At 52.1% G+C, this 27,987-nt stretch overlaps 10 protein-coding genes across 10 annotated transcripts, besides 10 other annotated features; 5 read left to right on the top strand and 5 right to left on the bottom strand.

The window, feature by feature from the left end:
* Nucleotides 1–30: 30 nt before the first annotated feature.
* On the top strand, nucleotides 31–1,723 carry EKO05_0005645 (uncharacterized protein; the record flags this gene model as incomplete). Its single annotated transcript, XM_038939763.2, has 2 exons — nucleotides 31–447; nucleotides 503–1,723. The coding sequence occupies 2 exons, from the start codon at nucleotides 31–33 to the stop codon at nucleotides 1,721–1,723; spliced, it is 1,638 nt and encodes a 545-aa protein (XP_038798662.2).
* A 186-nt stretch (nucleotides 1,724–1,909) lies between these two features.
* Nucleotides 1,910–1,945: a tandem repeat.
* Nucleotides 1,946–2,177: 232 nt separating this feature from the next.
* Nucleotides 2,178–2,223: a tandem repeat.
* Nucleotides 2,224–2,263: 40 nt separating this feature from the next.
* Nucleotides 2,264–2,293: a tandem repeat.
* A 28-nt stretch (nucleotides 2,294–2,321) lies between these two features.
* Nucleotides 2,322–2,342: a tandem repeat.
* A 119-nt stretch (nucleotides 2,343–2,461) lies between these two features.
* Nucleotides 2,462–2,496: a tandem repeat.
* A 22-nt stretch (nucleotides 2,497–2,518) lies between these two features.
* Nucleotides 2,519–4,076, bottom strand: EKO05_0005644 (uncharacterized protein; the record flags this gene model as incomplete). Its single annotated transcript, XM_038939798.1, has 2 exons — nucleotides 2,519–3,556; nucleotides 3,606–4,076. 2 exons carry the CDS (start codon nucleotides 4,074–4,076, stop codon nucleotides 2,519–2,521), a joined length of 1,509 nt encoding a protein of 502 aa, XP_038798661.1.
* Nucleotides 3,958–4,012: a tandem repeat.
* Nucleotides 4,076–4,128: a tandem repeat.
* Nucleotides 4,129–4,131: 3 nt separating this feature from the next.
* Nucleotides 4,132–4,171: a tandem repeat.
* A 653-nt stretch (nucleotides 4,172–4,824) lies between these two features.
* EKO05_0005643 (Serine--tRNA ligase) lies at nucleotides 4,825–6,246 on the bottom strand (the record flags this gene model as incomplete). Its single annotated transcript, XM_038945783.1, has 1 exon — nucleotides 4,825–6,246. One exon carries the CDS (start codon nucleotides 6,244–6,246, stop codon nucleotides 4,825–4,827), a length of 1,422 nt encoding a protein of 473 aa, XP_038798660.1.
* Nucleotides 6,247–6,723: 477 nt separating this feature from the next.
* Nucleotides 6,724–7,947, top strand: EKO05_0005642 (uncharacterized protein; the record flags this gene model as incomplete). The annotated part of the gene is made up of 1 exon (XM_038945782.1): nucleotides 6,724–7,947. One exon carries the CDS (start codon nucleotides 6,724–6,726, stop codon nucleotides 7,945–7,947), a length of 1,224 nt encoding a protein of 407 aa, XP_038798659.1.
* A 513-nt stretch (nucleotides 7,948–8,460) lies between these two features.
* Nucleotides 8,461–8,559: a tandem repeat.
* Nucleotides 8,560–8,566: 7 nt separating this feature from the next.
* Nucleotides 8,567–9,829, top strand: EKO05_0005641 (uncharacterized protein; the record flags this gene model as incomplete). The annotated part of the gene is made up of 2 exons (XM_038939932.1): nucleotides 8,567–9,049; nucleotides 9,146–9,829. 2 exons carry the CDS (start codon nucleotides 8,567–8,569, stop codon nucleotides 9,827–9,829), a joined length of 1,167 nt encoding a protein of 388 aa, XP_038798658.1.
* Nucleotides 9,830–11,107: 1,278 nt separating this feature from the next.
* Nucleotides 11,108–12,672, bottom strand: EKO05_0005640 (uncharacterized protein; the record flags this gene model as incomplete). The annotated part of the gene is made up of 4 exons (XM_059636645.1): nucleotides 11,108–11,225; nucleotides 11,288–12,072; nucleotides 12,121–12,424; nucleotides 12,479–12,672. 4 exons carry the CDS (start codon nucleotides 12,670–12,672, stop codon nucleotides 11,108–11,110), a joined length of 1,401 nt encoding a protein of 466 aa, XP_059492628.1.
* Nucleotides 12,673–13,123: 451 nt separating this feature from the next.
* Nucleotides 13,124–15,753, top strand: EKO05_0005639 (uncharacterized protein; the record flags this gene model as incomplete). The annotated part of the gene is made up of 5 exons (XM_038939624.1): nucleotides 13,124–13,276; nucleotides 13,330–14,352; nucleotides 14,405–14,675; nucleotides 14,726–15,475; nucleotides 15,527–15,753. The coding sequence occupies 5 exons, from the start codon at nucleotides 13,124–13,126 to the stop codon at nucleotides 15,751–15,753; spliced, it is 2,424 nt and encodes an 807-aa protein (XP_038798656.1).
* A 1,199-nt stretch (nucleotides 15,754–16,952) lies between these two features.
* Nucleotides 16,953–18,704, bottom strand: EKO05_0005638 (uncharacterized protein; the record flags this gene model as incomplete). Its single annotated transcript, XM_038945781.1, has 1 exon — nucleotides 16,953–18,704. One exon carries the CDS (start codon nucleotides 18,702–18,704, stop codon nucleotides 16,953–16,955), a length of 1,752 nt encoding a protein of 583 aa, XP_038798655.1.
* Nucleotides 18,199–18,233: a tandem repeat.
* Nucleotides 18,705–20,257: 1,553 nt separating the features above from the next.
* EKO05_0005637 (uncharacterized protein) lies at nucleotides 20,258–20,884 on the top strand (the record flags this gene model as incomplete). Its single annotated transcript, XM_038945780.1, has 1 exon — nucleotides 20,258–20,884. One exon carries the CDS (start codon nucleotides 20,258–20,260, stop codon nucleotides 20,882–20,884), a length of 627 nt encoding a protein of 208 aa, XP_038798654.1.
* Nucleotides 20,885–21,372: 488 nt separating this feature from the next.
* EKO05_0005636 (uncharacterized protein) lies at nucleotides 21,373–27,949 on the bottom strand (the record flags this gene model as incomplete). Its single annotated transcript, XM_038939601.1, has 4 exons — nucleotides 21,373–22,197; nucleotides 22,256–27,156; nucleotides 27,206–27,404; nucleotides 27,455–27,949. The coding sequence occupies 4 exons, from the start codon at nucleotides 27,947–27,949 to the stop codon at nucleotides 21,373–21,375; spliced, it is 6,420 nt and encodes a 2,139-aa protein (XP_038798653.1).
* Between the last annotated feature and the right edge of the window lie 38 nt (nucleotides 27,950–27,987).

Here is a 27,987-nt window from a genome sequence, read left to right as displayed (position 1 = left end):
TCCAGACGCCCGCCTCCCTTCACCTTTGCCATGGTCCGTAATGGCAGCCCTGAGCCGGCGGACAATTTCCCGCTCGGCCACTCTGCCACCTCCCCACAGCCGCAACCCTCGAAGCGCGACAAGAGGCGCAACATGCTGGCCGAGAAGCTGTCTGAGATGATGGCCACCTTCTCAGACAACCGCGACAGCCACTATAGAGCCCAGCTTGCTGCGCTACAGGCCGACATCAACCTCATCATGAAGGCCGATCCCTATAAGAACGAGCCACTCGAGGATAACGGGGAGGAAGCCTCTGAGCTGATCGCGCAGATCATGGGCAACAACGTGCCAACTGCGCCCAGTGCTGGCACCGACTACGTTGCGCAGTGCGGCAAGCACTACTCGCGCTTTGTGGATGCCGTCAACGACGCCATGGAGGAGCGCGACTACAACCTCACGATGCTTTACGTAAGTCTAGGCGATTAGTAAATAGCGGCACACCTGAAGCTGACAACGCCCACAGAACAAGCACGAGAACAGTAAGAACGAAATCGAAAACTCGCATCTGTACAAGGTCAGGATCGCAGAGGAGGAGCACAAATACCTTGCAGCCACCGTTCGCGAACGCCTCATGGCAAGCATACAGCAGCGCTCCAACAAGCTGAGGCGTGAGAAGGAGCAGCTCGACATCTCCGACAGCAACGCCATGCTCCTGCACCCCAACCAGTTCAGCATCGGCCACCCCGCCAGCCCGGGTGGGCCACAAGCTCCGCGCAAGACCAGACGAACAGGACATAAGTTTGGAGGGGAGGCTGAAGAGGCCGCAGTAGCGGCAGAGAAGTCGCGCAAACGCAAACTGTTTGATGAGAATGAGATCGACTCGCCGGGCCCCTCTGGCCGCAACGTCGAAGCAGGCAATGCCTCGCCCTACCGCGAAGCCAAGGCACGCACCATGCACACACAATTCGAGGCCTCTGCCTACTCCCTCGACCGTCTCTTCACCGAAAAGGAACTTAATATGGCCATGACCAAGGCGACGAATGCAGCCTCCCACTTCTTCGCCAAGATGAGGCCGAACGAAGCCTCCAACACCGAAGCCACGACTAACGGGCACGCCCAGACCAACGGCGACCACGCCTCCGAGAATGGTGATCTCCCCGATGCAGACCAGGACTCAGACGAAGTTCCTGGCGCTACAGACATGGCTCGCCAAGTCTCGTCCAACCCGCATGCAACACGCGGCGCCACGCGCTCAACAACGTCAATAACAAACGGCCAAATACCGTTCATATACAACCCGCCTTTCGTCCTCGACGCCAAGATCTTTCAGAAAGTCAACGCCTCGGCGCCCACACCACCACCTCTTGCGCCGCAAGATGTAGACCAAGATTTGAAGCTGATGCTAAGAGAAGCACAACCAGACGACGAGCTCAACGAAAGGCTGCTACAGGCGGCATGTCAGCCAATCAAAGCAAGAGACTATCAAATCCAACCACCAGGGTTTCAGGAGCCAGTCAATGAGATCACAAGCCACGTCCGGACCGTAGTGCCTCACCTCGAAGTTGGAGCAATGGGCGGCGTGCCAATGAGCGCGCAGAGTAGTATGGCTGGGTACAGCGACGCCGGGGGAAGCACACCATTGGGGCGGTACGTAGAGAGCAGCACATCCGGCCACGGTGGCAGTGTACCCATGGCCAGAACAGCGAGCGGGAGAGGAAGGGCTAGGGGACGAGGCGCTGGCTGATCTGCCATGGTCTCGTTCTAGTTCTATCCTTTCCTTTCTTCCTCTTTAGCCCACTTAGCCTTATCTATACCCAACAGCATTTCCATCTCACTTTCCATCTTCACAACAACGCCATTAGCTGCAGTGTCTCAGTGACCCCCTTTTCATAATCGAAATCAAGCATATGTCTGCCCACCTCCCCATCCACCAAACCCAATCCCCAGTCTCCAATCCTCACATCTCTCTTCCAAACCACCACCCTTCCTTTGCACACTGCTGTTTCAGCTCCGACCAGCAGCAGCGGTAAATCTAGAATTGGAGAAGAACGGCCGGCTAGCGTACACGTAAGTGTGTGTGTGTATGATTACTACAAGCTATATTGCATCTGATTCCCATTCCTTCCATTTCCGTCCCATCAAGTCTGCACAGCATCAGTATCTAGCTCGATTCCTTCCTTCCGCGGTAATGATGAAGTCATCCCATCTCATTCCATCTCGTTCCATTCCACTCCACTCCATTCCGTCTCGTCTCGTCTCCTATCATCACTCATGAAGAATCATCAAACAAGAAAAGAAAAAGCAAAAAAAAAAAGCAGCGAATATGTGCGTGCGTGCGTACAAGCCAGCCAGCCAGCCAGCCAAAGACAAAGCCAATATGAACATCCAAGGGTATCTGGCGCCAAAACAATCCCAATCCCAATCCCAATCTAAACAACGTAAACCAATATCTTCGTGTGTGAAGACGCGTCCTGCCATAGAATCACCATCATCGTCATCTCGTCGTATTCGTGCATCAGCCTTTCAATCTCGGACCTAGCTATATCTCGTCCCACGGAAAATCCTGCGGATCTACGCGCGTGCAGGTCAAATACGGCAGTCCTCCCTCCCTGAGGTCTAGTTCGAGGAAGTTGCGCATGAGGGGTTTGACAGCGTCCTTTGCCTTGTTCTTGACCTCCTCGATGCGCCGCTCGAAGCGCTTCAGGTTCTCACGGTTGTACTGGTCGTGCTGCAGGCGGAGGAAACGCTTGCACTCGTCGTGGTTGAGATAGCTGGGCCCACCTTGACCCAGGAGTCGGAAGACGCGCCCCGTGTTGAAGTTGGCGGAGAGATCTGGACGCGGTGTCGCGGGGCCGTTGCGAGGGCTTTTGAGGATCGGAGCTGGCGGCGGCGTCGTGTTTTCAGCGAGCCACTGGCGGAAGAGCGACACGGCCATCCAGTCGAGCCAGTTGCTGCTCGGGCTTACGCGCTCGCCTCGACTTGTTGTCAAGCTTAGTCTGAACAGCTTGACCTCAATTTTGCTCTTCAGCTCGTCCATGTCCTCAACCTTGTCTTCTATTAGATCTAGCACTGCGTCTGGGACCTGATTTCGAAGTTGTGGGAGAGCGGCAGGCCACTGCCCGACAACGTGGACCATGGCTTCTGCGAAAATAGCCTTGGATCGCGCCATGTAGCCGAGTTTGAGGTAGCTCGGCGGGTACTTTGCGATCTGCTTCCACAGCCGTCCCTGAAACCTCAGCAAGTGGTGGTCAACCCTCGGGCCTATGACGCCGATAGCGTCATACATGTCGGCCAATTGCAGCAATGCCTTGCACTCCACATAAGCGTTTGCAATGTTTATAGCGTCCAGGGCGGGTGCGTAGTTGTAGAAGATGCGGAAGAGGTTGTCGTAGTCGCGGAAGGTGGAGTCGTCAGGATCGGCGGGTGTGGGAGCGGGCGTCGAGGTGGAGAGTTGGGCGGTGGAGATGTTGGTCATGCTGCGGAGGAAGCCTGACGAAGGGGCTATAGGCTTGTTGCGCGCGGGAGGTGGGTGTGTGCCATCGCCGCTGAACATTGTGCTGAGTGCGGGCTGGGCTCTCTGCGCCTTGTCAGTGTGCATTCGCGTCTAGTGGATGGCTTGGTCGCACCTTTTGCACCAGCATGGGCAGGTCGTCGTCGCCGCCGCCCCAGTCCAGCTCGTAGCGCCATCTCTTCCTATCCTGCCGCGAGCCTGAGGGATTCCTGGCCAGCGCGGCTGCGCTCATGTTCTGCGCCACACTGCACTCTGCAGCGCCCGACCACTCCTCGCTGGTGCCAGCCTCGAAGAAGCCCGAGCATTGCGTGAGGATCAGCTTGTGCAGCAGGTAGCGGTTCTCCTTGCGCCCGTTGCTGACTAGGATTTCGACATCGCCCGTGTGTGTAAAGACTGGAAACTCGTTTTGCGGCCCGACGCTGCTCCCTCCGTAGCTGGACCCGCCCGAGCGGTGTGGGCGGTGTCGCCGGATGGTGGATGTGCGTGAGGAATGCGAGGCGGCCGAGGGCGGACGGCGGATGGTGAGCGAGCTGGAGCGCTCGGCGCTGACGGCGCTCCCAACCTGGGAGTCTGGGTAGGAAACCATGCGCTGCGACTGCGACTGCGACTGCAACGGCGACGGAGACAGCGAGTGCGACAAGTGGTGTGAGTGTCGGTGTTGGCGTTGGCGCTGGCGCTGGTACAGACAGTGTTGGTCGACTTCACGATGCGCCCTCACGCTGCGACGGCCGAGATGGCTGGAGGCTTGTCACACCTCGACAGCAAGGAGGGGCGCGTCGAAAGAGGTGGGAGGTGGCTGCACGGCGCCGGCTTGTTGGTGCGGCTCAAGGATGTTTGTTGATAGCAGAGAAGGCTGGTCCGCTAGTCTAGGCCCACTCAAGACGAAGACCCCACCAACACTGGCACGGCATGGAAGTGCAAGTGGACCAGCGGGAACACGCGCAGACTGACGAGCTGCTCGCTTTTGAGGAGACAGGGCAGAGAAGCGTTTCAGCAGACGTGCTGCGTCGCCCAGGAGTGGGTGTGGCGCGCGCACCTGTTCTTGCTCGCTGCATGCAGTGATCCCATGCATGCTCAACCGCTCGCAGCCAATCGATGGCCGGCCACCGCTCTGATCTTGAATCAGCCTCGGCGGCGAAACCGTGCACCGCACAGGCGCGCCACGCGACTGGACGACGTGACGGCAAATGCAGGGCAGGTGTGGTCAGGTGTGGGCCATCGGTGCATTGTTGCAAACAGGCACACCTCCTGCGTCTTGATGGTCGTCGCCTTCGATAATATACAGTGGGTATGGACAGTATCGTACACGTGCTTCCGTCGACACAATTCCGGTGCTACACTTGTTTTGCGATCGTAGTCTGCCCTCCCATGAACGGCTGCAAGACCGGCGGTATCTTGATAGTTGCGCTCTCTTCGTTCCAATGATTTTCCAAGATGGCTGCCAGCACCCGCGGCACTGCGAGCGCCGTGCCGTTCAGTGTGAAAGGGAATTCCAGCTTGTTGGCGTTTGCAGTGCGCAGGCGAGTGTGCAGTCGTCGACTCTGGTAGTCTGTGCACATCGATGTCGACGTCACTTCACCCCAGCCGTCGTCGATCGACCGTCGAGACGGGAAGAATGCCTCGATATCGCGTTTCCTGATCGCACTCGCACCGAGGTCGGTCGTGGGCATCTCCAGGATGCGGCAGTGAAGACCGAGCGCACTAAGAATCTCGTGCTGCATGCCCAGCATCTCCTCGAAGACCGTCTCTGAACTCGAGGCATCCGTTGCAGTGAAGTGATCATCTCCGGCCTGGTCTGGTGCCGTCCAAGCAAACATCTCGACTTTGGTGAACTCGTGTACGCGGTACAAGCCCTTTGTATCCGCTCCTCGAGCACCAGCTTCGGCTCTGTAGCATCTGCTCACACCGACTGTCTTGAGAGGAAGTTCAGACTCGTTCAAGACGGTATTGGCTTTCATACCAGCTAGTGGGATCTCTGCAGTTCCAGCTAGAGCGAGTTGTGGCTTAGCCCTGTCTTTCTCTGACTGCTCAATGGCATAGACTTGCTGCTCGCCGTTCTGATCTCGTGGCTGGAAGCCGCATGCGGAGGCGATGTGCGTATAGACCAGTGACGGCGGCGCCACTACCTTCCAGCCTTTGCTCCTGGCCACGCTCAGGGCATACTGTACGAGGGCTTGCTCTAGCATGGCCCCGTCGCCGACGAGAAAGTACCACCCCCAGCCTGATGTTTGCGATGCACCTGCAAAGTCCAGAATCCCCAACTGCTGGCCAATGTCTACGTGAGACTTCCACATGCGTGTCGGTTTCGACGGGTCGGGCTCGGGGTGTTCGCCAATGTAGTCGATCAACGCAGCATTGTTGCCAACAGGTGTGTGCGTACTGCTAAGGTTTGGCAGATCCTGTGCCAGCCCTTCGATCTCATCCTGCAGTTGTGTTTCCTTTGCCTCAATCTGACTAAGCTCTGCCTTCATGGCTTTTGCCTCACCAAGTGCCTTCTCCCTCTCTGCCCCACCCTTCGCTATCTGGTCGCGCAGCTGCTTGTTCCGTGACCGGAGGTCGCGAGCGCTCTGCTGGAGGGCCAGCCATTGCTCGTGGAGCTCAATGATGCGCCAAGAGTTCTTGCTGTGTGCAGCATAGTTGCGGTCTATGCAGTTCTGCTCGTACAGGCCAGGGGCTTGACGGATGTGCTTGATGTCGATGATCGGCTTCGGCGCGAATGCGGGTTTGGTGAAGGCGCGGCGTGCAGTGCCTGGCATGTCGAGTCTTGTCCAGGGTGAACGGATTGATCGTGAAGCTTGACGGCCCACGACGGCCCTCCTAATTGCTTTCATCGTGTCGTGGAAGGAACGATCAGGCGATGCATGGGTCCGTCGTAGCTTCCGCCTCGGAACTTTTTTGGCGAGACATCACTAGCGGCGCAACGATCCCTGTCACACGGCGCGTCATGTCGCGTCTCCTTCACCCCAACCGTGTAGAAGTCTCTAGTCACGCCAAGATCATCTGGTTAACTGGAGGATGACATGCACATCCCCTGCTGATTCTTGAGCATGATGTCCCGCACGCATCATATCTGTCTTTACACTTTCCAACATGGCTTCTAATTTGCGAAACGGGCAGCAGACTCGAACTGGGAAACTTCAACAGCTCTCAAATCTGTGAGAGCCGGTGTCGTTGAGACACGTGGAACACAATCGAGGCCCAAACCTCAGCTAGCAAGAGCTCCTCTTGCGGACATGCAGCAACCACAGCAGCATCCCACGTCCACCACTCCGCAAGATGCACAACATGCGCACCTTTCACGTGTAAAATTATCCAGCTCATCACACGAACCATTACAGGAATTAACACTCAGATCTATATACAGCAAATCACCCGCAAATACACAGACTCGAGCACCAGCACATTTGCCAGCCGAGGTTGAAATCTCAAATGTGCTGTCCCAAGCTGGGGCACCGCATACGTCCCTCTTTGGGAGTTCTGTGCCGTCCTCGACTATTCCTTGGGGCACACCATATAAGCCTGCTGTTCGACATGCGTCTCACCCTGCCAGTCGGCTATGTCAGGACTTCCACTGGGTTCCCTACCCACTCGGCCTCTTACCGTATGACTCGTGGTTCAGACTGCATCATCGGCCAGAACATGCGGAGGGAAAGTCTCTATTGTGCCCAGTATGTCTAAAAGAGCGCAAGGTGACGCCCCATGCGCGGAAGGTATTCCTGGTTGCAGAGCGTCTGTCATGGCACGACAAATCGACATCTATCCACGACAAGAGTTTGAACGAGGAATTAAATTGGGCCGTCAACTACGAACTAGGAATTCTGGATCCATTTATTGAAGACCCTGAGCAGGTGCCAGGTGGAAAGAACAGTCGAACAAACAGCTTCTACCCCTATCAGAACGATTACGAGATGAAGATGGCGTTCAAGTACATCTTCATGACCGAGAACATTACCGAGACTACCTGGGCGCTGTGGATAGGCACGCAGTTGGATATGCAAAAGATGCTCGGTGGGGAGGTCGAAAAGGCGGTACCAAACGCCTTGAAGCTGCGTGAGGACGGCCTGGAGAAAAGGTCAACCGGCCGCAAGACAGCCGAGCCCGAGACAATCGATCTCACAGACTCGCCGCCTCTGAAGAGTCAACCAGCGTTTGGCATACCTACACCTCCCTACACCTTGAAGAAAGTCGGCGAACCAAGCAAGAGCAAGTTGACAGCTTTTAGAGAACAAGCGGAGGGTGCTACCGTGGCGAAACCGCTTAGCTTTCCCTCATACTTCGACCATCGTAGGCGCATTGTGAGCTACAAAACGCTGCAGGATTTCTACGGGCTGCTTGATAAGATCGAGCGAACTTCTTATGTTGGCGCTGTATTTCTCGAGGCATACGCGGAGAAGTTGCGGGGCGATATGTGCAAAGCTTGCTGGTTGAAGCGCAACATCAACCTAGACCTATACTGATCGCCCGATGCGTAGTGTTGTTGTAGTCTTGTTTCTTGATGCCCATATTCTTAGGCCTGACGTCCTTGGAGACGACATGACGTTCATTCGTGAAACACTCGAATCAATAGAGTTGGTCTGACGGCTGCCAGGATGACGCCTTGCGAAACGTCCGACATGCAAATGCCAAGTGAGTCAGACATGACGTGTTTTCGTGACTTTCACACCTTGAGCATACGACGAGACGCGTTGCACGCGACAGCGCTGATGAGAGTCGTTGGCGCAGCCTGGATCATGGCTCGCTAAGTCTCGGAGGTGGTCCCAGGTTGGCCGTCCTCCGGCATCTCAAGGGCACGGCACATGCACCTCGACATCACCAGGCAACATCAACACACCGCCGCCCAGTCTTCCTCCCCTCCCCCCTCCTCCTTTCGCCTTTGCCAGCGTCTTCATAGACATCTCTGCAGCTTCTCCACACCAAAGTTGCTCTCTTATCCCCTCACACCCGCGGACCCACTTGCGCTACCAAACTCCCCACACGACAACGCTCCACATTCTCCCATCACACCTACACGCCCACCAGTGACCCTACCGCACCGCTCCACCACACCACATCCGCCACACCACATCCACCTCCGCGATGCACGACCCCTTCCCTCTTGCCTGCCCTGAGTATGTCCTCAAACATGTCGAACCCCTCGCCGACTTTCTGCACCTGCGCACGCTTCCTTTGCACTTCCACGAAGTAGCTCTTGCATACGCGCTCTACCACATCACCAACAAATACGTCTCGCCCGCGCTAAGCCGCTACTTCTTCCCGCGCATCTACCCTGCCTTCAACGCGCGCACCAAGCTCAACTGGGACGTGCACATTGTGTCCTTTGTGCAGTCCACCATCATATGTGGTCTTGCGTTGTGGGTGATCTGGAAGGACGAGGAGAGAAGTGCCATGGGAGAGGTGGAGAGGGTGCACGGATATACGGGCGGCGGCGGGCTGATTCAGGCGTTTGCGGGAGGTTACTTCCTGTGGGACTTGGTGATCACGGTGCAGAATGTGAGGATCTTTGGAGTGGGCATGCTGTTTCATGCTATGAGTGCGCTCTGCGTGTTTAGTCTGGGCTTCGTGAGTATTTTTGTGTTCTTCCCACCAATGACCTTGATTCACGAGAGGCACCACACGCCGAGATCGAGCAAGAGCTATGCTGATGTGGTTTGACAGCGCCCCTTCGTAAACTTCTACGCCCCGACGTTCATCCTTTACGAGCTTTCCTCTCCCTTCCTCAACATCCACTGGTTCTGCGACAAACTCAACCTCACCGGCTCTAAGCTCCAACTGATAAACGGCGTCCTGCTCCTCCTGACATTCATGTCCTGCCGCCTCTTCTGGGGCTCGTACCAGTCCATCCGCGTCTTCAATGACGTCTGGGCCGCATACAACGCCGGTCCCGTCACCTTTCTCGATCCAGGCATCAAGAGCTTCGACAACGCCACCGCTATCGATGCGGGCGCGACCGAGCGAACAGACATCTTGCAATTTGCAGACGGGCAGGCTGTACCGCTGTGGTTGGCATTCGCATACCTAGCCTCGAACCTCGTCCTCAACGGCCTGAACTGGTTCTGGTTTGCCAAGATGATCGAAACGCTGCGCAAGCGCTTCGACCCACCGCTTGGCACGAGACGCGCCGAGAAGCCATCGCACATCAATATCCCCGAGAACGAGAAGGTGATGATTGAGGGCATTCATGTTGGAACGCCGGGCGTCGGGCCCGAGGGCGTGCTTGTGCCGGAGCACTTTGGAATCAACGGGGAAGGCGAGGTTATCAAGGTCGAGAAGAAGACGACGCATCTGGAGGTCGAGGGGAGGGAGGTCAGGAGCCGGACTAGCACACGGAAGAGAGGGTGAAGAGGGACATGGCCTCTCGGTCAGAAGTTTTGTGCCGACCTGAAAGCTTTCAGCGCACGAAGAGGCAGCGGTCGCATACATAGACACTCGTAGTGAATTTTTTGTTCACCTGCTGTCCATGCACATGCTTGTTCCCAACGGTCCTAACTACAGCTTTCCTTTAGAGAAGACTCAGGTGCCCTTGGACGTCACAAGCGACGAGCAGCAATGTAATTGCCGCATTCCAGCATACTGGTCTAACCGACATGCTGGATAAGCCTGGTGACACGATGTTTGGTTTCCGAGCCAGCAGCCACCACCACCGTTCTTATATCCGCAGACGCGTGGGCTGACAAGATCGAACCGAGCGCGGCAAGCACATCCATTGAAGCCGGGGGCAGTAATTCCAGGGACTGTGATACGAGACTCATCGAGTTGATGATGGGGAGAATGGGTATGCGGTAGTTGAGAGTGTAAGGCTGGTTTGCTAAGGATTCGAGACTTTGGTGGAGTGATGGGAGGGGTTCGATGAGCTGATTATCAGGATAAGAGTGTACGTTGACCGTTCAATTGGAACGAGAGGAACTGAAAGAGCGAGGGCATGGGAACTGAAACGTCATACTGTACGGGTATGCAAGTGGAGGAACATGTACAGACTACAGTGCAAAGAAAAGCAAATCCAAGGTCCGTATTGAAGACGGCCATGCCCCACAAACAGGGGTACGCTATATACGATGCTGGTACTGCAATTGACGTGACGTAACTTGTACTGCTGCACGCCAGTGCACAACCTACTTCTCGTGAAAATCGAGGTCGTCTAACCTACGTCTCCCTCTTCCTGAATGTCCTGGCCTTCGCCCCGCACTACCTCGAGAGATGTCACACATCTCATCCACACTCAGTTCCTCGCTCAGAAGCTCCGATATGCCAGACGTCACGAACAACACTTTCAGGTGGGGTCCTTGCCTCGTTTCTGTACCGAGTGGTTGCCGTAGTGACTTCAACAAAGAGTTCAGACGCGGCATGGTAACTTCATGCTCGAGCATCTCGAGGCCATGAATTGCAAACAAAAGATAGGCAGGCTCGGCCACCATGAGCAAATCTTCAAATAATGACAATGCTGCATCCCAAGTTTGCAAGGTCCCATCTAGGGACTCAAATCGCTCATGGTCAAATTCTGGACTGGCTGGTAGTTGCGCCGGAAGATAGCTCACAAGCTGATGCAATAACGCATAGAGTAACTGCACTGTTCCTATGGTCTCGCGCAATCTGTTCGGCGGCGGAGGTTCATGTGGGATGTCACAGAAGTATGAGAGGCACGGCATTCTTGCGCTGTTGGCTGCTCGAACGTAGTGCAAAGTCAGCAGTCGAGCTGTGTTTCCATACGATGCCACGGGCGGTCCGAATATACCCAAGACTGGAGCCGACGCGTCAGCTGTCCATTGGTGTAGGCGCCGAGCGACCTCGCCCTCCACGAACATGTTTTCATCTGCCATCTCGGGAACGATCTGGTTAAAGTCGAAGTATTTGGTCAGAGCATCTGAGGCTTCCTTCACTTCGCAGGCGGTTCTGTAAGCTGTCTCGCAAGGCTGGTCTTCTGACGAGGAGCCGTCCACGCTCATCGAAAGAGGCTGAATTCCGGGACGGTTATGGTTTGGCCTTTCTGACACCATCTTGTCCTCCACAAAGTCCTGTGCCCCTCTGTCCAGGATTTGTTTTATAGGCACGCCAACGGAGGGGTCAATCCTTCTCAAGAAGTCATCTGCTAGCGTCACGAAGCTTGCCTTCCACTCCTTTTGGTGGTCCAGCAGCTTACGCTCTATCTGCTCCCCGACTTGTTTGGCAAGTGCGGTTCTTTCTTCCTTTTCCTCGTAGTACTTTGTATGGAGCGAGTTCGTTATGTGTACAAGTCTTTTCAGCTCGGGTTCCATCCGGGACATATCCTTGATTCTTCTCGCAGAAAGAAATGCACTGACCCGTTGAATATGTTCGGAAATACGCCTGATCTCGTCGATTTGACCTTGATACTCGCTGGAGTAGTTCTCGTTGAATGAGGTAAACACTCGTTTCAGAGAGCTTTGAGTGAGCCACCTCAGTGGCATGGCTACAAACTCGATGATGCGACAGGACAACACGATACTCGACTTGATTATTGCGTGATCTTGGTCCAGAGAAATTTCTCGCTCCACTGACCCAACAATGTCGTCAATCTCTTGCATGGCAGTAGCGAAGTCTTCACCGATTTGTCCATACCTCGCAGATGCCTGAGCTGTTTGTCAGTACTCACATGTAAAGCGTGCGGAAGATCCCACCTTCACGATAAGCTCTAGAGATCCACAAATCGGTGCTGTATAGTTTTCGCCCTGGGGAATAAGCTTCAGGAAAGTCAAGTGGCTACCGATGGTTGCGCAAACTTCGTGAAACCCTTTCTTCGCTTTGCCCGATCTTTTCTTGTGGAGAGTTTGCAGGTTCGAAACAGTTTGATGCAAAGAAGCCCAAGAGACAGACTTCAGAGGCACATCGCCACCAGCAATATCCGGGAAAGTGGATTTGAACTTCTCCATCGTAGCTTTCAGTTTATCATACTCCTCTTGAAGCTCGGGCGGAACACGAGAGCTACAGCTCGAGTTAGCATAGCTAGAAGCCTTGTGGTTGCTTGTACAAGCAAACCTTGGAGACGGGCTCTGGAAGAGGGCTGTCAAAGCTTCTTCACATTCAGTCTCTTCAACAAAGGCGTCTTCGAGCTTCCGACGCCCAGTATCGTCCTTGGGATTATTGTCGTGTTCCATTTTGAGGCTATTGGAATAGGCTCGAACCAGCTTTTGTGCAAGAAGGTCAGAGCTATCTCTTATGCTGCGGTCCATCAGAAGAGAATATGGAATATGTCAGAGCAGGGCTCGCTTGTGGGAGCAAGAGAAGGTATTCGACATCATTTGACTTCTTCACGTAACCGAGGGTTGGGCACTACATACATAACTGCAGCAAGCCACCAATATAATTTTCACGAGGAGGTGGTCAGCTCATTATCGTCATTGGTGGAAGACGTGGGCTGTGCCAGACTGGTGCATCGCTGCATTGCTCACCTCATTTGTGCAGTTACGTTAAACGAATATGACTGCATGCAAGCGACGCACAATTCGTAAGCTGCGCCAAATCCTTCAGCCTGATCAACATAACTTGCAATTGAAAAACACCCTGTCTGCACCTGGGGACTGACCGCTAACAGTTCAGCGTTCGACACCTAAGGATTCATCACAAAACCAGAAAGATATCCTGAAGAAACCAAGTACATTTTATAGTTATATATAACTCGCCATGGCAACAACACAGGATGTCAGTGCTGGCACAACCGAGAGTGACATTGCTACCAGCGTTCAGCAAATCGGCCCGTACGTCGAAGATGGAGTGTGTGGTCCTCGAGCAGATTCCCTGATCAGTCCTGAGAACAGCTACGAGGTCCGGGGCCATGTGAGTTGCGTCTATGTGGAGCATTGACGATTCCGAGCTAACGAATCTTTCAGGACCCCTTAGTTGAGAATCAACGGTCAACGTCTGAAGCAATTGCGCAACCTTCACGCAGTGACGTTTCTAGTTCTCCAGACATTCGCTACCGAGTGGAGTATCGCCAGATGAAAGACTACATGTTGTTGGCGACGAAAGATGCACGACAAAGCAAGGAGAAACTTGGCATACATGAGGGCCCAGTCTTCGACGTAGTGGAGCTGTATTACACTTTGGAAACAAGAGACACCAGAAAAAACGAGGAAGAGCGGCAGGAACCCAAGCCAGCCTGGCAGAACGACACTTCAGCTCCACCGCCCTCTGTTCACTTTCGAGGAAACTCCCACATCCGCATATACTCCCGTGCAATCATTAATGCCCTACAATCTGTAGTCAACTACTATCCTGGTCTGGACCTTGTTGAACAACCGCTCGATATCGATTGGCCCTATGCTATCGTTGTTCATCACTGGGAGAAACTGCGAGAGTTCCGCGAGTCGTTCAAGGAACCAGATCTTACCGCGGAGTATTCGGCGTGCTCTGTGCCACACACATACAAGCATCTTGGACTTCTTCTCGATTTTGTCGACCAAGAAGTGGGCGAAAAGGTTCGTCAAGAGCGTGAGCGGTGGAAGCAGTCGCCACCAAAGGCATCGTTTGAGATGCTGTGGTTATTGTTGAAGCCTGGTATCAATGTGTACGAGCAGTACAACCCGCAGTGGGAAGACGGATCGAAAGAACCGTGGATCTTGGAAAACGTTGACTTCGATCTTATGAATCAGTCTTGGGATTATTATAAAGTCAATCTGTGGTATCTAGGGAATAACGCAACCTCCATTCGGGCTTTTTCGTATGACACCAAAATCACGCGGTTCCATGGAGAGAAGCCAATCGATCAGTTGAGCCTGTTTCCATGCGAGTTCTTCCGAGATCACGATACCTATTGGACAGAGTTGGTTGCCCGCGGGAAACTCATGGTTTCGCTGCAGCAGAAGAAGTGCATGTATTTTGAAGGAGAGAGCTGCGACAACCCGCGGCAATCGGTAGGAGGCAAGCTTTGGTACTTTGATACATATAGCGCTAACGTTGAGATAGTTTCGAGGTTACGTTATGGTCGACCCTGTCCAAGCAGCTGAAGACGAAAAGGAGGACCACAAGCCGGAGCTCATGGTTGACCAAAAAGCTTCCCAGTTGCCATTGTGCTCATGCAAACGTTGTTCTGCTATCAAATGCGAAAGGCAAGAGCCAGCCAAATTCAAGGGTTGGAAAAGTATTGCCTTCAAAGACAAGGAAAGTATGACCGATCATCAGTACTTCATAAGTGCAAACAACGTCATGGCTTTCGTGCTGTCAGTGCGGGAATGGAGTAAGCATCGATCTTTAGGAAAGCAAACACTGTCCTAACATTCTTGACAGAGCTACTCTTCGTTAAAGGCTTCAAAGAACCCAACTGGAACCCGAAACTGATGGACAGTCTTTTTCTGAAAGACGAGACCAAAAAGATGCTTCAAAATTTGTCCAGTCTGTACATGCAACACAGCCAGGAGCCTGGCAGTCACGAGACAGTAGTCCCAACTGGTGACCGCCCTCTAGCTAGGCCATGGAATGCCGACTACATCGAAGATAAAGGCAAGGGTTTGGTGTTGCTGCTGCATGGAAAGCCAGGTGTAGGTAAAACCTACACTGCTGAATGCATAGCGCACAGTATCAAGCGCCCGCTGCTCTCGATCACATGTGCAGACATTGGAGTAGCTGCAGTCGAAGTAGAGACTAAGCTGAGGCGCTGGTTCAAGATTGCGAGGCGCTGGAACGCCGTCTTACTCATTGATGAGGCCGATATATATTTCGAGTCACGTCAAACACAGGACTTGGACAGGAACAACCTTGTCGCAGCGTTTTTGCGCGCCATTGAGTACTACGATGGGATACTTTTCCTCACCACCAATCGAATTGGCACGTCTGATGAGGCAGTCTGGTCTCGTATCCATACAACAATCTACTACGACGACTTCGACAATGATCAACGGCAGCAAATCTGGAATACGTACTTCAAGAAACTTGAGAAAGAACGTCAAGACATTATCATCTCAGAATCAGCGAGGACATACGTAGAAACGGCTCCAGTGCTGAAAGAATCCAAATGGAACGGGCGTGAGATCAGAAACGGTAGGTCATTTGATCTCAAGACCAACTAAACCAGTGACTGACCTCTGTCAGCTTTCCAAATTGCCGTGAACCTTGCGCAGGCAGAAGACGCGAGGGACGAAAAAGGTCGATTCGTGGTTGAAAGGGACCATATCAAGGTTACCGCTGACTTGTTGAAAGACTTCAAGGAGTATATGCACACACTCCACAAGAAGTCAGCCAGTCAACGTGCCCAGAGAGAAGGACTTAGGTATGATGCATATAACCATACAGGCGGACCACGAGATGACTACTACTGATGGTTCTGGTGGGGACAAATGTACGGTCGCACAACTGCACCTGGTACGTGTTGGTTAGCTTCATTCCGTTCGGTCCCATGCTTTAGGTTCGCTTTATTGAGGTTTCAAGCTGTATACTGTCGCTTCAGTACTGCTGTAGGTCAATGGATTCCCGCTGTTAGACATTCGTGTTTTTTGCACACAAATTACCATCCTGTTCTATCTTCCATCTTTACAGACCTCTCCACGCGCAGCCCAAACACGTAAACAAGCATCCTCATATCCTCCGATCTCTTCACTCTTTATCTCTTCATGGTGATGAAGGATGACCTTAAACACATCCACAAAATTCTACAACGCCATATGTTTACCTATGCCGAAGAGTGTCGAAGGGCTTCAAGCCAAGCGGTAGCGCAGGATCAACCCAGCTTGTAGAACAGCACACTACGAGAATAGTGTCAAAACGATAGAACAAAAGCTCAAACATCAAGCGAGCCACCAGAGTTATGTCAAAGTCCATCTGAATGGAATCCATGCTGGCGCTGTCGGCGTTGATACAAAGCTGTTGACCACTGATGATTCTTCCCAATCCAAGCCCCGCGTCGTAACATACCAGTTGGGTACATGACATGGGAGTTCAATTCATTTACAGACTCTCAGGAAGACTATGTTCTGTTTTTGGCGCAACTGATCGATTCACCGAGGACAGAGGGTGCTCGCGGGAAGGAAGAGTGAAATTTAGAAAAATCTGTGAACTAAGAAAAACACAAAGGACGGGGTATCTCTAAAGCGCTCGGGATTTGCCGCATTTGCAACTCTCATGGGCTGGTTGCAGAAGTTTCTTCGGACCGCTGGAGTGAAAGTAGGTGCTCCTTTAAGCAACAAAACGCTCCTGCGACATGGACTAAATTATCAGAGCCTCCAGTCAGGGAGAATAGTTAAAACATTGTGAACCTGACAAGTGCTATTCATAGATGCGGTTGTTTGTACATACTTTTTGAACAGATCTGCAAAGAAAACTATCAAGCATTCGCTTCTCGTAACGCCATGCAAACCAAACACCTTGCAAACCAAACACCTTGCAAACCAAACATGCAATCGTTGCATCGCGGCCAAACGATTTTTTCCTTTACGCGTTAAGAACTATATGATGATACAGTGAATTTGCAAGTAACAATGCCCTGTACCTAACAGTGAACGCCTTCCTTTCAGTCCGCTGTTTATGTCTCCGCCCACCTAGCGATAGTAATGCTGGTGGTGTAGACCATAGCAACAAGACCAACAAGCATCATCAAGATATCACCAGCCTTGGCCCAGGGACGCTCGGCCACACCTTTGTAGTGCAGGTATGCCGGGTAGATGTATACCAACGGTACACATGCAAAACTGCCGATAAGAGCCACAAACTTGTCGAGGTCACTCGCACCGAGAGCCGCAACAACTCCGGCAAAGATGACCAGCGCCGTCCTGAATGCGTTCTTTTTCCACTTCGTGAGACTGTCTTTCTTTCCCGATGCACGACCGAAGATCTTAAGCTCAAGCGTACGCATGGCAGGGAAGAGCTGTACAGGCGTACCAACTAGAACGGCCATGGCGTAGAGGAATTGGACAGCGTTGACAAGCTTGCTCGACTGGGGAAAGTTCGTAATTACCTCGACGGAAACGTTCTCACCAAAAGTACCGTAGCACAGAGCACCGACCGAGGTGAAGATAACCGTGATAATGGCCATAACAATGTACAGCAGCTTGCTGAAGTTTTCGGGGTGCTTCATGCTCGATTGGATGGGAAGGATAAGACCGATACCTTCAAAGGTGAAGATCGCAGAGCCTATGGTCATGGTCCAGTCGCGCGGGTTGAAGAGTTCAATGCTGGGATGGAAACCACCCATCTTGCTGATCCAAGAAATGTCGTACCAGTAGATGTATGTCAGACCGATTAGGATGAAGACATCGGCAAGCAGCGCGGCAGGGCCAAGCTTTGAAATGTTGCGGATGAAAGCCAAGGGAATGAGAACGACAAGTTGGATACCAATAAGAGCGTTGGTACCAAGCGGCGCAGAGTTGGGCGTGACTGCGTCGAAGAAGGAAGCCAGGTTCTCCGCGGTGAAGATGAGACCAGCACATACGAAGCCAAACTGCGAGAGTGTGATTGAGACAAGAATCAGCTGGCGCAGCCTCTTCCCGACAATCAGTTGACCGAGGTCCCCATAACCGCCGCCGCCGTACTGCTTCCTGCAGGCGAGGAGCAGCTCAAAGCAAAGCGAGGTGACGAGCGAAACCGTGATAAGAGTGACAGCTGAGAACAGCATACCGCCATTCTTGAATGCCTTTGGCAGGAACATGATACCAGTACCCACGAAAGCCTTCAGCAGGGTGAAAAACGACTTCATGTTCGAGGCATCACCCTGCTGCCTAAGCCTCTTAGAGCTCTGTCGACGCCCAAGCAAAGGCCGACGCTCGCCTTGCTCCTCCTCATCATCCTCAATAGCATCCTCATCATCCGACTCCTCAAGATCTTCGCCGGCGAAGTTACCATACAACTCCAAGAAGGATATGAAATTCCTAGTAACGGGCTCGGCGATGTAGCTAACACTTCGGGCTTGTTTTTGCAAAAATTGCCGTCTCAGACCTCCTGGTGCCATCTGCTCCTGGACTGGTAGCTCGTCATGGTCGATATCTGAGACCATTGACGGTGCGTATTCATGGGTGTTAGAGAAGGTTGCGGCTCGCTTGTGCAGCTGTTGTCGTTTGCCTTTCGCGGCGATCTTGTAGAGATCTCGGTGGATGTCGCCACCTTGTAACCTCAGTGAAGACTCAGGCCCATTGCGGATAGAATTTGACGAGCTGCCAGGGCCGTCTGCGCCAGGCGTTGCGGGATCGAAGGCAAACTCGTACCCAGGGTCCAGATGTTGTTGGAGAACCTTAGCTCCTTTGGGGGTTTCACCTGCAGTTGTCTGCGGCGTGTCGGTCATCGTTGCGAAGTTCTGCAGAGAATGTGCAGATCCTTGAAAGAACGATGATGAACGAAGATTGTTGCAGAGACGCAAGATGCACGTTCAGGCCTGGCGGTGAGATGTTGAATGGCGGGCCAATTACACGGGCGAGTGAAAAGTTCAGGTGCGCACACGGACCCCTGACATCACCGCCGTTTGTTTCAACGCGAAAAACCGCAGGAGTCTAGACCTGAATCCAGAAAGTGATCGCGACGTGAGGAATTATTGCGGCAGAGATGCGCTATTTCAAGCAGTTTTTGATGCAATCGCAAAAGACAAGGCACGCTCAGAATCAAGATAGTGTTCTCCGACCTCACGATGCTTGGCGCATGACACGTGTGTGGGGAAGGAGCTAGAAACACGAAAACAAGCAACGGAACTGCAGCCGAGAAATCCCGGAACCCGAGATCTCGCCAGAACATCATAAGATCTCTAGCGACGCGGTATTGCTGAGTAGATATTAAGTCCAGCAGCCCTATTGCTCTTGCGACTATGGAGAGTATCCTACATCCGTTGTATGACGAGCACCTCGCACTCATCAGCTGCATCTCTTGCGGAAGATTAGTTATTTGCGCGCATCGAGCATAGCGATATGCATGTTATCGGATAGTATTGGCAGCAATAGCCTATTCCATGGAATCTTCTTCTCGTTTCCTGCTGTCTGCCTGGCTGTAACAGCCTTCATCATCGTGAAACTGTTCGACAACACCGCGGGCTCGTGCAAATCCACATCCTCGAGATTGCCTTCGAGGAGGCAAGTTGTTACCTCTGCAACTCTGGCTGTATCTAGTCTACCTGGCTTGCGAGGCCTTATATTTTAAAATCCCCAGTGGTCGTATGGAAACAGACTTATGGTGAGGTCAATATCCAAATTGATCACTTTATAAAACGTTGAGGGCTGCGATTGAAAAAAAAGCCACTGTTCAAGGAAGCGTGGGAAAGTGCATGTCAGACTTTCTTCTCTACCTGCGTGCTGGGTCTTCGTCCAGAGTACAAAGGCATCCCTCGTCGCAGTCAGTTTGTTGTTTGCAACACAAAATGCTTACCGCGTCAGGTGAAAAGAGTAACAGTTCTGGTAAGTCTCGTACATGGATCTGAAGGAGATAAACGACTCTTATCCTTACCCAGTAATTATCAGAAGGCTCGAAAGTGGGCTAGAACTATCATGCAGCTTTGGGTCACCTTGTAGATCTCTGCGTCATCTTGTCTGCTGCCACACCACGCTTAACTAATAGTCGCCATTTCTGGCCGTGTAGAAATTCCGAATGGCTATTATAGGCAATCCGCGAGGGGAAAGAGTAGGACGAATACGAGGGGCTGTCATCATTTAGGAAGCTTTAGCCTAATGCAACGTCATAGCTCTGCGATCGACGGATCTTGTACACCTGACCAACTGCATGACTGCATCACAGTGAAGACTGATTCATGATTGCAGGAGAGAGGAGAGGAGTACAAAAGGATCTTGTCGATGAGACAAAGTACTGGACTTGTTGAGAAATCTTCACGTACATTCTACATTGACTGTTTCCATCATGAAAACCGCCACATCCATTTTCAGCTTGGCTCTTGCAGCAGCAACAAATGCGCAATTCTACAACGAGACATCAAGACCGTTCAACCTTGTCCTAACATCCGACAACACAACGATAAACGGCCAGACACTCTCAGCTTGCCACACCGGCGCTGCTCTTGAGTCACTATGCGTCTCCGGCATCGGTTCAGTCTCGAAACCTAACCCCATCGCCCCCACAACATTCAACTTCAATACCTCTACTGACCCTTTCACCCCAAACGCCACTCTTGGTACTCCCGGCATCCTGACCTGGACCTTACCGACCAGCAGTGTAGGCGTCCCATCAAGCGTATACTTTAACTACGACCCAACGACTGACATCGCTTTACCTATTCTTACCCCTGGATCGGAAAGGCCACAGTCACTGGCTTTCGACGAACAGGGTAGATTGAACGTGCAAGGATACATCGATTGGACTGCAAGCCCGCCCAATGCTACGGGTACAACGGTGGGGTACTACAGATGGTACGCTTGTCAAACGTACTTCTCGGGATACAGCTACGAAAACCTAGTTTGGGGTCTCGGAGCTGGGAAACCGGAGAATCCGACTTGTGTGAGTGTGGGTGTAAAGAGAGTTTTTGTATGAGCTAGGCCAATTCACACGGGTCGTCGTCTGTTATGGCATATGGCCCCATTTACGTGCTTAATATATCGCCCGTTTTTCGTAACCATGACATGATTGACAACTCCGTTTGAAGTCTCCTATTTCTCTTTCAGTCCACCCTCGTCCTTTTCAGGTAGCCGTTCTCTCTATTCTCGCCCTCAATATGAGTGTCTGACCGAATAAAGTCAAGAGATTTCGAATATATACGTTCGCGGTCATCTCGGTATCCGAACGACTGATCATGAGTCTCGAAAGCCGTGACAAACGTGGGAACATGAAAATGGATCGAGGGCAGTAGCACTCGATTTTGTTCGGGACGATATGGTTCGTCTAATACCTTCACTTGCAACTGGGCCATGCACATGTGTTCGAACGGGAAAAAATCGTTACAATAAACAACTATGGGGGGGGGGGGGGGGCTCGAATTGAATCCTTCGCTCATGTCGTAAGATCATTATGGCAAACACCATTTATGCGTACGCAACAACCTGCTTGGGCTCGGTGCGTAACTTACCAACCTGCAGACCATTGGATCCACTCTGCTGGGGCCTGCTCTGGGCCTGCATAATCACTTTTTCGCTGCCAAGAGCCCAATCCCCGATGCTCTTGAACGAGCCGTCTTGTGACTCAGCCTTGCCGTGACCATATTCCTTCGCGCTCCACTTCTCAGTGCCCTGTACACCCTTCCACTTCGACTCGGCGCCGAACGTACGGAAGATCTGAGCATTCAGTCGCTCGTATTCGTCGTACGCCTTAGGCCAGCCGCCGAGACGCTGGTACGAGAGCTTAAGGAGGTGCAAATGGCGAAGCGCAATGGCAGACTTGTCAATGTTGTCCGCATCGAGCACAGCCGTGGGCTGACCCTCCTGCTTTTGAACATTGACGCCCTCCTTGGCAAGCAAGTAGGCAGTGGTGTCCAACTCATCATCCGAGTCGTCACCAGAGCCATGATCGTGCACAACAAGACGGAGGATATCCTCGTGCACACCTATAGCCTTCTTAAAGTATTCTTGCGCTAACGGGCCTGTCTTCTCTGAGGACGCCTTCGCCTGGTATGATTGTCCCATGCTTGTGTATAACTGAGCAAGCAGCTCGTATGTCTCGATTGTGACGGGTGCGCGGGGGCCGTGGGCCCGGCGCATGTTGTAGGCAATGTCTTCGGCGAGACGAATGGCTTTGATGGGCGATCCGGCGAGGTAGCGAGCGCAGATAAGACGGCGGCCGAGGTTGAGGAGGACCTCTGCAGGCCAGGAGCGTTGAGCATCTCTGGTATTCCACAGGGTGGTCAACAACCACTGTGTGAAAAGTCAGTATAATAGTCATATGAGAAGACAGCAGCAACAGGCATCTTACCTCCAAAGTGGCATAGTCGTTTTGTTCACCCAACAGCACAGACAAGTGACTGAGCTCGAAGAGTTGAATCTGAGCGAAGTTGATGTTCAGACTCTTGCAGATATCAAGGATCTTTCTGACAATCTTGTTTGACAACTCGAGCATCTTCTTTCGCAATCCAGCATCAGTAGCCTTCTCGCTGTCACGACCAACAAGCAATGATGCAAGCTTGAAACCCATGCCAATGGACCTTGGTCCTTTGTAGCCATCGTGCTTGCTGGCATACAGGAAGCCAAGGTTGGCGACGTCATAGGCTTCAGGAAACTTCTTTGCCTTGGTCAGCTTCGCGGTACTGTCGTTACTAGCCAGGATAACTGATCGATTGAAATCCTTGTTCCTGCCGGAACCTAGGTGGTCCAGAATCCCAACGATGAAGATGCGGGGTGTCTCCTTGCTGAGTGTGTGGAGATCCTGAGCGTCACGCTTCTCAAAAAGATCAACTGCTTGGTCCTCGACAACGGTAATCATCTCGTCCTGGCCATTTTGGCGTAAGAAGAAGCGGAGTGGAGCAGCCGTCAGCAGGATGTTGGTCAGCGACTCGTTGTTCAATAGAGTCTGTCTAAACTGCTCGAAGTAGATGTACTCCATAGTGAGGCTGGCCATGATCTCAGCAAAGGTAACGTTCAGATCTTTGCGAAGGTTGTACTGGAGGGAAGCAAGGAATGCCAAAGAGGCACGGCTGGTCTTGGTGAGATCAAAGGACCATTTAGAAGCGTAGCGTGTATCCTTCGCGCAGATCTGGCGGTGCAATTCTTGTACCAGACTGTGAGCAACGGCGGTTTGCTGGCAGGCATGGAAACTGGCTGCGATGGAAGCTGCGGACTCGATTTGCTTCTGCGACGAAGTCTCCTTCAACATGATCTGAGACACGGCATTGGTGAGAGTCTTGACAGCCAGATCTGTCTTCTGCTGGCGCTGATATAGAGTCGCAAGCTCCCTAAAGTGGGTGAGCGATGACTCGTGCGAGTAGCCATATTTGCTGATAGAATCATTCAGTTGCTCTTGCGTCATACTAAGAGCGCGCTCAACGTGTTCAGCCTTGTAGTTGGAAGACGACTGGGATTTCATCTGGCGAACGTAAAGCGACGACAAAGCCTGCTTCATCTCGTTCGACCTGGTAGTCGAGGTGGTTGTCTTGGTTGACCTGGAAGCCTCCTCGTAGAGTGAGATTGCTTGAGAAACATGCTCTTCGCTGCGTTGCGACACCTGTGCAAGCGCCAGAGTTGCTTCCATTGCGATTGTGGATTGAGTACCAAATGTAGCAATCGCTGTCTCGCGATACTCCTTGGTAATCTGGTACAGAGATTCAAAGCTAGCTTTAGTCTCTTCAAGGCACTGTGAGTACCGCTCGTAGAGAGTTTGCACGAACTTCTCCTCGCTGAAGATCTTGTGTTGCTTTGTCTGGCGTATGAAAGTGTTCCAGAGAGTGCGGTAAATAGTCACTGCCTCAGCATAACGGCGATCTTGCCAATAAGTAGTTGTAACCACAACAATAGCATCCAGAGCGTCTTTGTGGCAGATCTCCGAGTCTTTGTTAAGACTCGAGATGATCTGCAGGTAGTATTCGATCCAGTAAGGGTGGTTCCTTGGGTACTGTTGACATCGGCGAGCCAAGATGTAGAGCGTCTGAATGGTAAGCTCGTGAGTTGGACTAAACCTCGTACGATAGGTGACAAGAATGTCCTGGAAGACACTTATCGCGTTATCCTGGTAGCCATACTTGTCGTAGAAGCCGATCAACAGTGTCCGCGACCTTTCGAAGACAGTCTTGTCAACTTCCTTGGTGACCAGTGCAGCGCGGAAAAAGCGACTGTAAGTATCCTCAACTCTCTCCATCTGTTTCAGTTGCAAGTAGCATTCAGCAAGGCGTTCGACAAGCTCGATGGAATCTTGAGTGAAGGTGGATGTGAGTGTCACATCATGGATAGAGCAGGAGAGAAATGAGGACCACGTTCGCTGCAGCGTAGCTTGGATGACACTGATGGCCTGAGAAAAGTTTCGCTCCTCCACATATTTGGCGGACAGTCTCTTCGCAAGAGCAATTGTACTGGAATCGATGGTCTTCGAAGACTGAATGATGGAGAAAAAGACATCCCTGTAAACTGATTCGGACACCGTGGTGGTCGTCTCACTCGAAGAGCTTGAAGCCGCCAAACTCTGTCGAACAAGTTCTGCGGAAGTCTCCGAAACCTGGTTGCTGATCTCTCGCGAAGCACTGGAGTCCTCCCGACGGACATTCTTGTAGAAAGAGCTGGCGTGCTTGAAGATCGACAAAGCCATAGTGTGTGATCCCATCGTCTTCAATTCTTTTGCCACAGTAGTGAGTCTGCCTACAATACTCTCTGCGTATGATAGTTGATGGTGTTGATACTGCTCCCATACAACCGTCAGCACAGCGGCAGCTTCCGTGGTGCGCTTCTGAGTCTTGAGATACTGCGAATAGGCGGTCGCAATCTCAATGTTTTTCTCGTGCCACTCGATTGACTGTGTAGTGCGGCATTGAGAGGATACTTGCTGCCAAAGTTCGACGTAGGTTCGCTCAGCAAGTGTAAACTCCTTGCGGGACGCGTACGACTCTGCTCTGCGAATGTAGGCGGCGATAGAGCCAAAATCGAAGACCTCGACCTGATCCTCATCATCCTGGTCATCGAAAAAGGATTCCTTGTAGCTGTCGATACGGCGTTCGCCTCGGCCCTTACCAAGAACAACATTGAGGTGGCCTTCAATATCCTGTGCTTGATGACTGTTGCGTCCGTAGTGCTGAATTGTGGCTTCTTGAATCAGGCGGAAGATCTCCATAGCTTTGTCTTCCTCTTTGAGGGAAGCATACAGCTCAACTAAGAGCTTACGTGTCTGGACGACAAGCTCTGAAGTACTGCCATACTGACGCTCGTAAGCATCGATCAGGACAATCAGTATCTGCTCGCGGTGAGTCATGATCTCAGTACGAGTGGTTGTGACCATAGACTCTGAAATCTTCAGGAAATGGTTCGCACATTCTAATGTCAAAGGATGAATGTCGCTGAGAACAGTGCGGCTGATCTTTGTGCAATGGAAAAAGTACGAAGAAGCATGTGTGGTGTCAGAGAGAAGCAAGTAAGAGGTAGCTACTGCAAGATACGTCTGGAGGACAGTAGGGTGGTTCTCTGTGTACACTGCTCGTCGCACATTGCCGACAAGGAGATGCAGGTTGATTGCTTCGGGAAGAGGTAGTTGCGTACCCCAAACAAGCTGCTCAAGGATTGGTAAGGTGGTGGTATCTGGTAGCACCTTCTGCAGATCTCCATTGGGCTTGAAATCAGCCGGGTTCTTGGGCAAAAGAGCGGACTGCTGCAGGTGGAGAACCCAATATCTGACGGTATACTCAAGGAAGCGATGCTTGCGGAATAAACGGTCAGCGATAGTTGGATCATCGTTGTCGATTGTCGGTTCGCCCTTGTCGCGAAGGGTGAACTTTGCGTATGCAAGCACTCGTAGCAGCAGATCTGTCTCACTGTCCTTGAGAGGGATCGATATCTGGTTTTTGTGCGCAAGATCGTGAAGAGCAGAATGAACGATTGGATGCCTGAAACGAACGATGTGCTCGTTCAAGGACAGGAATGGCCTAAGGGCTTGCAGTGTCTCGTGAACATCGACACCCTTATCTGTAAGAGTGCCACTCTTAATGTCGACAGTGAAGAGTGTGTGGATCTCCTCAGTAGTCAGGGGCCGCTCAGCAGCAAGAATCCAAGACAATAGGGTCTTTGCATTGTTGGTAGGTTCGAAAGAAGTGAACAATTTGTGGACCAGAGTCTGTACAGAGGGCTTGGACGTCTCAAGGCTTTGTAGAGTTGATGTGATCGCGTCGGTAGACTTCTGCGAATTGAGAAGTTCACAAGCCAGAATCGTCCACAGGAATGAGCCATTGGCTGCCTGAATGATGCGATCAAGGAGGGTCTCTTGATCATTGCCAGGCTTGCTGTGGAAGTTGCGGTTGTGAACCAGTGCTCGTAAAGCGACAGCGTGAAGATCATCGCGAACATCCTCGCGGGAAACTTCATGAAGAATACCGTTCGCCTGGGAAGGCATTTTTGCAGTTGACGACAATGTGATCAGGCGCACTCTCTGACCTTGGTTGGCAACACTGACAAGCTTGTCAAGAAGTGCGGCGGAGCTGATACCACCTGCCGCTTGTATCGAAGCTGATTGAGAGGACTCAATCTCGTCAAGGCCATCAACAACCATGACAAGATCGTTGCCGCCATCCATAGGGTGCTTTAATGTATCCTCAAGCGCCTGCCAGAGGTGTTCTTCGTATGTTTTTAGGTCACCGGATGTTCTGCAGTGTTGGTATGCTCGAAACAAAGCATAGTACATGCCCATATTGCCGACTCGCAGGTTGAGCAACTGCGAAAGCAATGACTTGACGACTGCAAGAGAAGTAGCGGTGGTGGGGACGTCTGGAGACAGCGAGCAGAAGAGTGTGTCGACTTGCTTGCGATTTACGGGTCGCTGGAGACGCTCGACTATCGAGCCTGCCAGAGTAGTCTTGCCGGCTCCAGGCTGACCGGTCACCAACAAAAAGCTTTTTTCGCTCTGAAGGAACCTAGTGAGATATTTTTGGAACCAGATGCAAGTCATCTCGACCTGTTGGTCCACAAGGAAAGAATGGTCACGGTTCAGGGTTGCCAGAACGCGATCCTGTGGAGATAGCCACCTGCTCAGGACCTTCACATCCAGCGCTTCGCCATCTTCAAAGTCTTCGTTCTCAATCTGGGATTCCCAGATCAGTTCAATGACTGAATCTTGACGCGTGCGGAATCCCTCGATTGTCTCACCAAAGAGCTCGAAGATGTCAAGACTTGCGGAACCCGCAGACATCCCTGTACTTGTTATTGATATTTTCGTAACTTAATGGTATAGACTACTTACCATTTGCAGTCTTGTAGAATCTGATTGAAACATCAACGACCAAAGAGATAAGGTCAGTGTAGAGGAGACATAGTTGTTCACGGATTTCGGCGGTAGCTGCGAGCAGCTCGGAACGCCGCAGAACCGACGAAAATGACAAGGAAAACTTGTAGAGGACCGAGAACGCCTTATCCAAAGCTGATGAATTCTCATGGCCGAGCTTGTATAAGGTCAGTAAAAAGTCAGATTGAAACGTGGCGACGAACGTACCTCAAGAAGCAGACGAGCGTGGCCATAGCCGACCGCAGCTGCGGCTTGGCTGTCGAGAGCAAAACTCTGGATCGCCTGGTCGAAATTGTGCAGCTGTTCCGCAAAGTAGAGAGCTCTGATCAGAACTTTGTCCCAGCGGCTTCCTTTGTGTGGAAGAGTCGTAAGTCGCTCAGCCCTGATCCACTCAAGGAAATCCACATAGGACACGTCCGAGATACTTTGGTGTACACCAGCGCCTAGATCGGCCATGCTTTTCTTTCTGAGAGCAACAGCTGACTCTTGAACGAATCCAATCTTGTAGCCACCACCTGAAGCTCCACGCTTACCGAACGACTTCACGCCAAAGTTCCCACTCGTGGCGCGCGAAGAAGTGAAAGATCCAAGACGGCCGTTGGTACGAAGAGCGCCTTTTGGTGACATAGGTGGGCTAAGCACACCACTTGTGCCATTGTGACCACCAAACCCATTCACGGACGAAACTTTTGGCGACATCATCGTAGAGTATTGAATTTGTTGTTTCAATGGTCTTGAGG

This window comes from Ascochyta rabiei, chromosome 9, assembly GCF_004011695.2.
Source record: "Ascochyta rabiei chromosome 9, complete sequence".
Lineage (NCBI taxonomy): Eukaryota > Fungi > Ascomycota > Dothideomycetes > Pleosporales > Didymellaceae > Ascochyta > Ascochyta rabiei.
The sequence above is the reverse complement of the archived record's forward strand: the minus strand, read 5'-3'. Positions and strand labels throughout refer to the sequence as shown.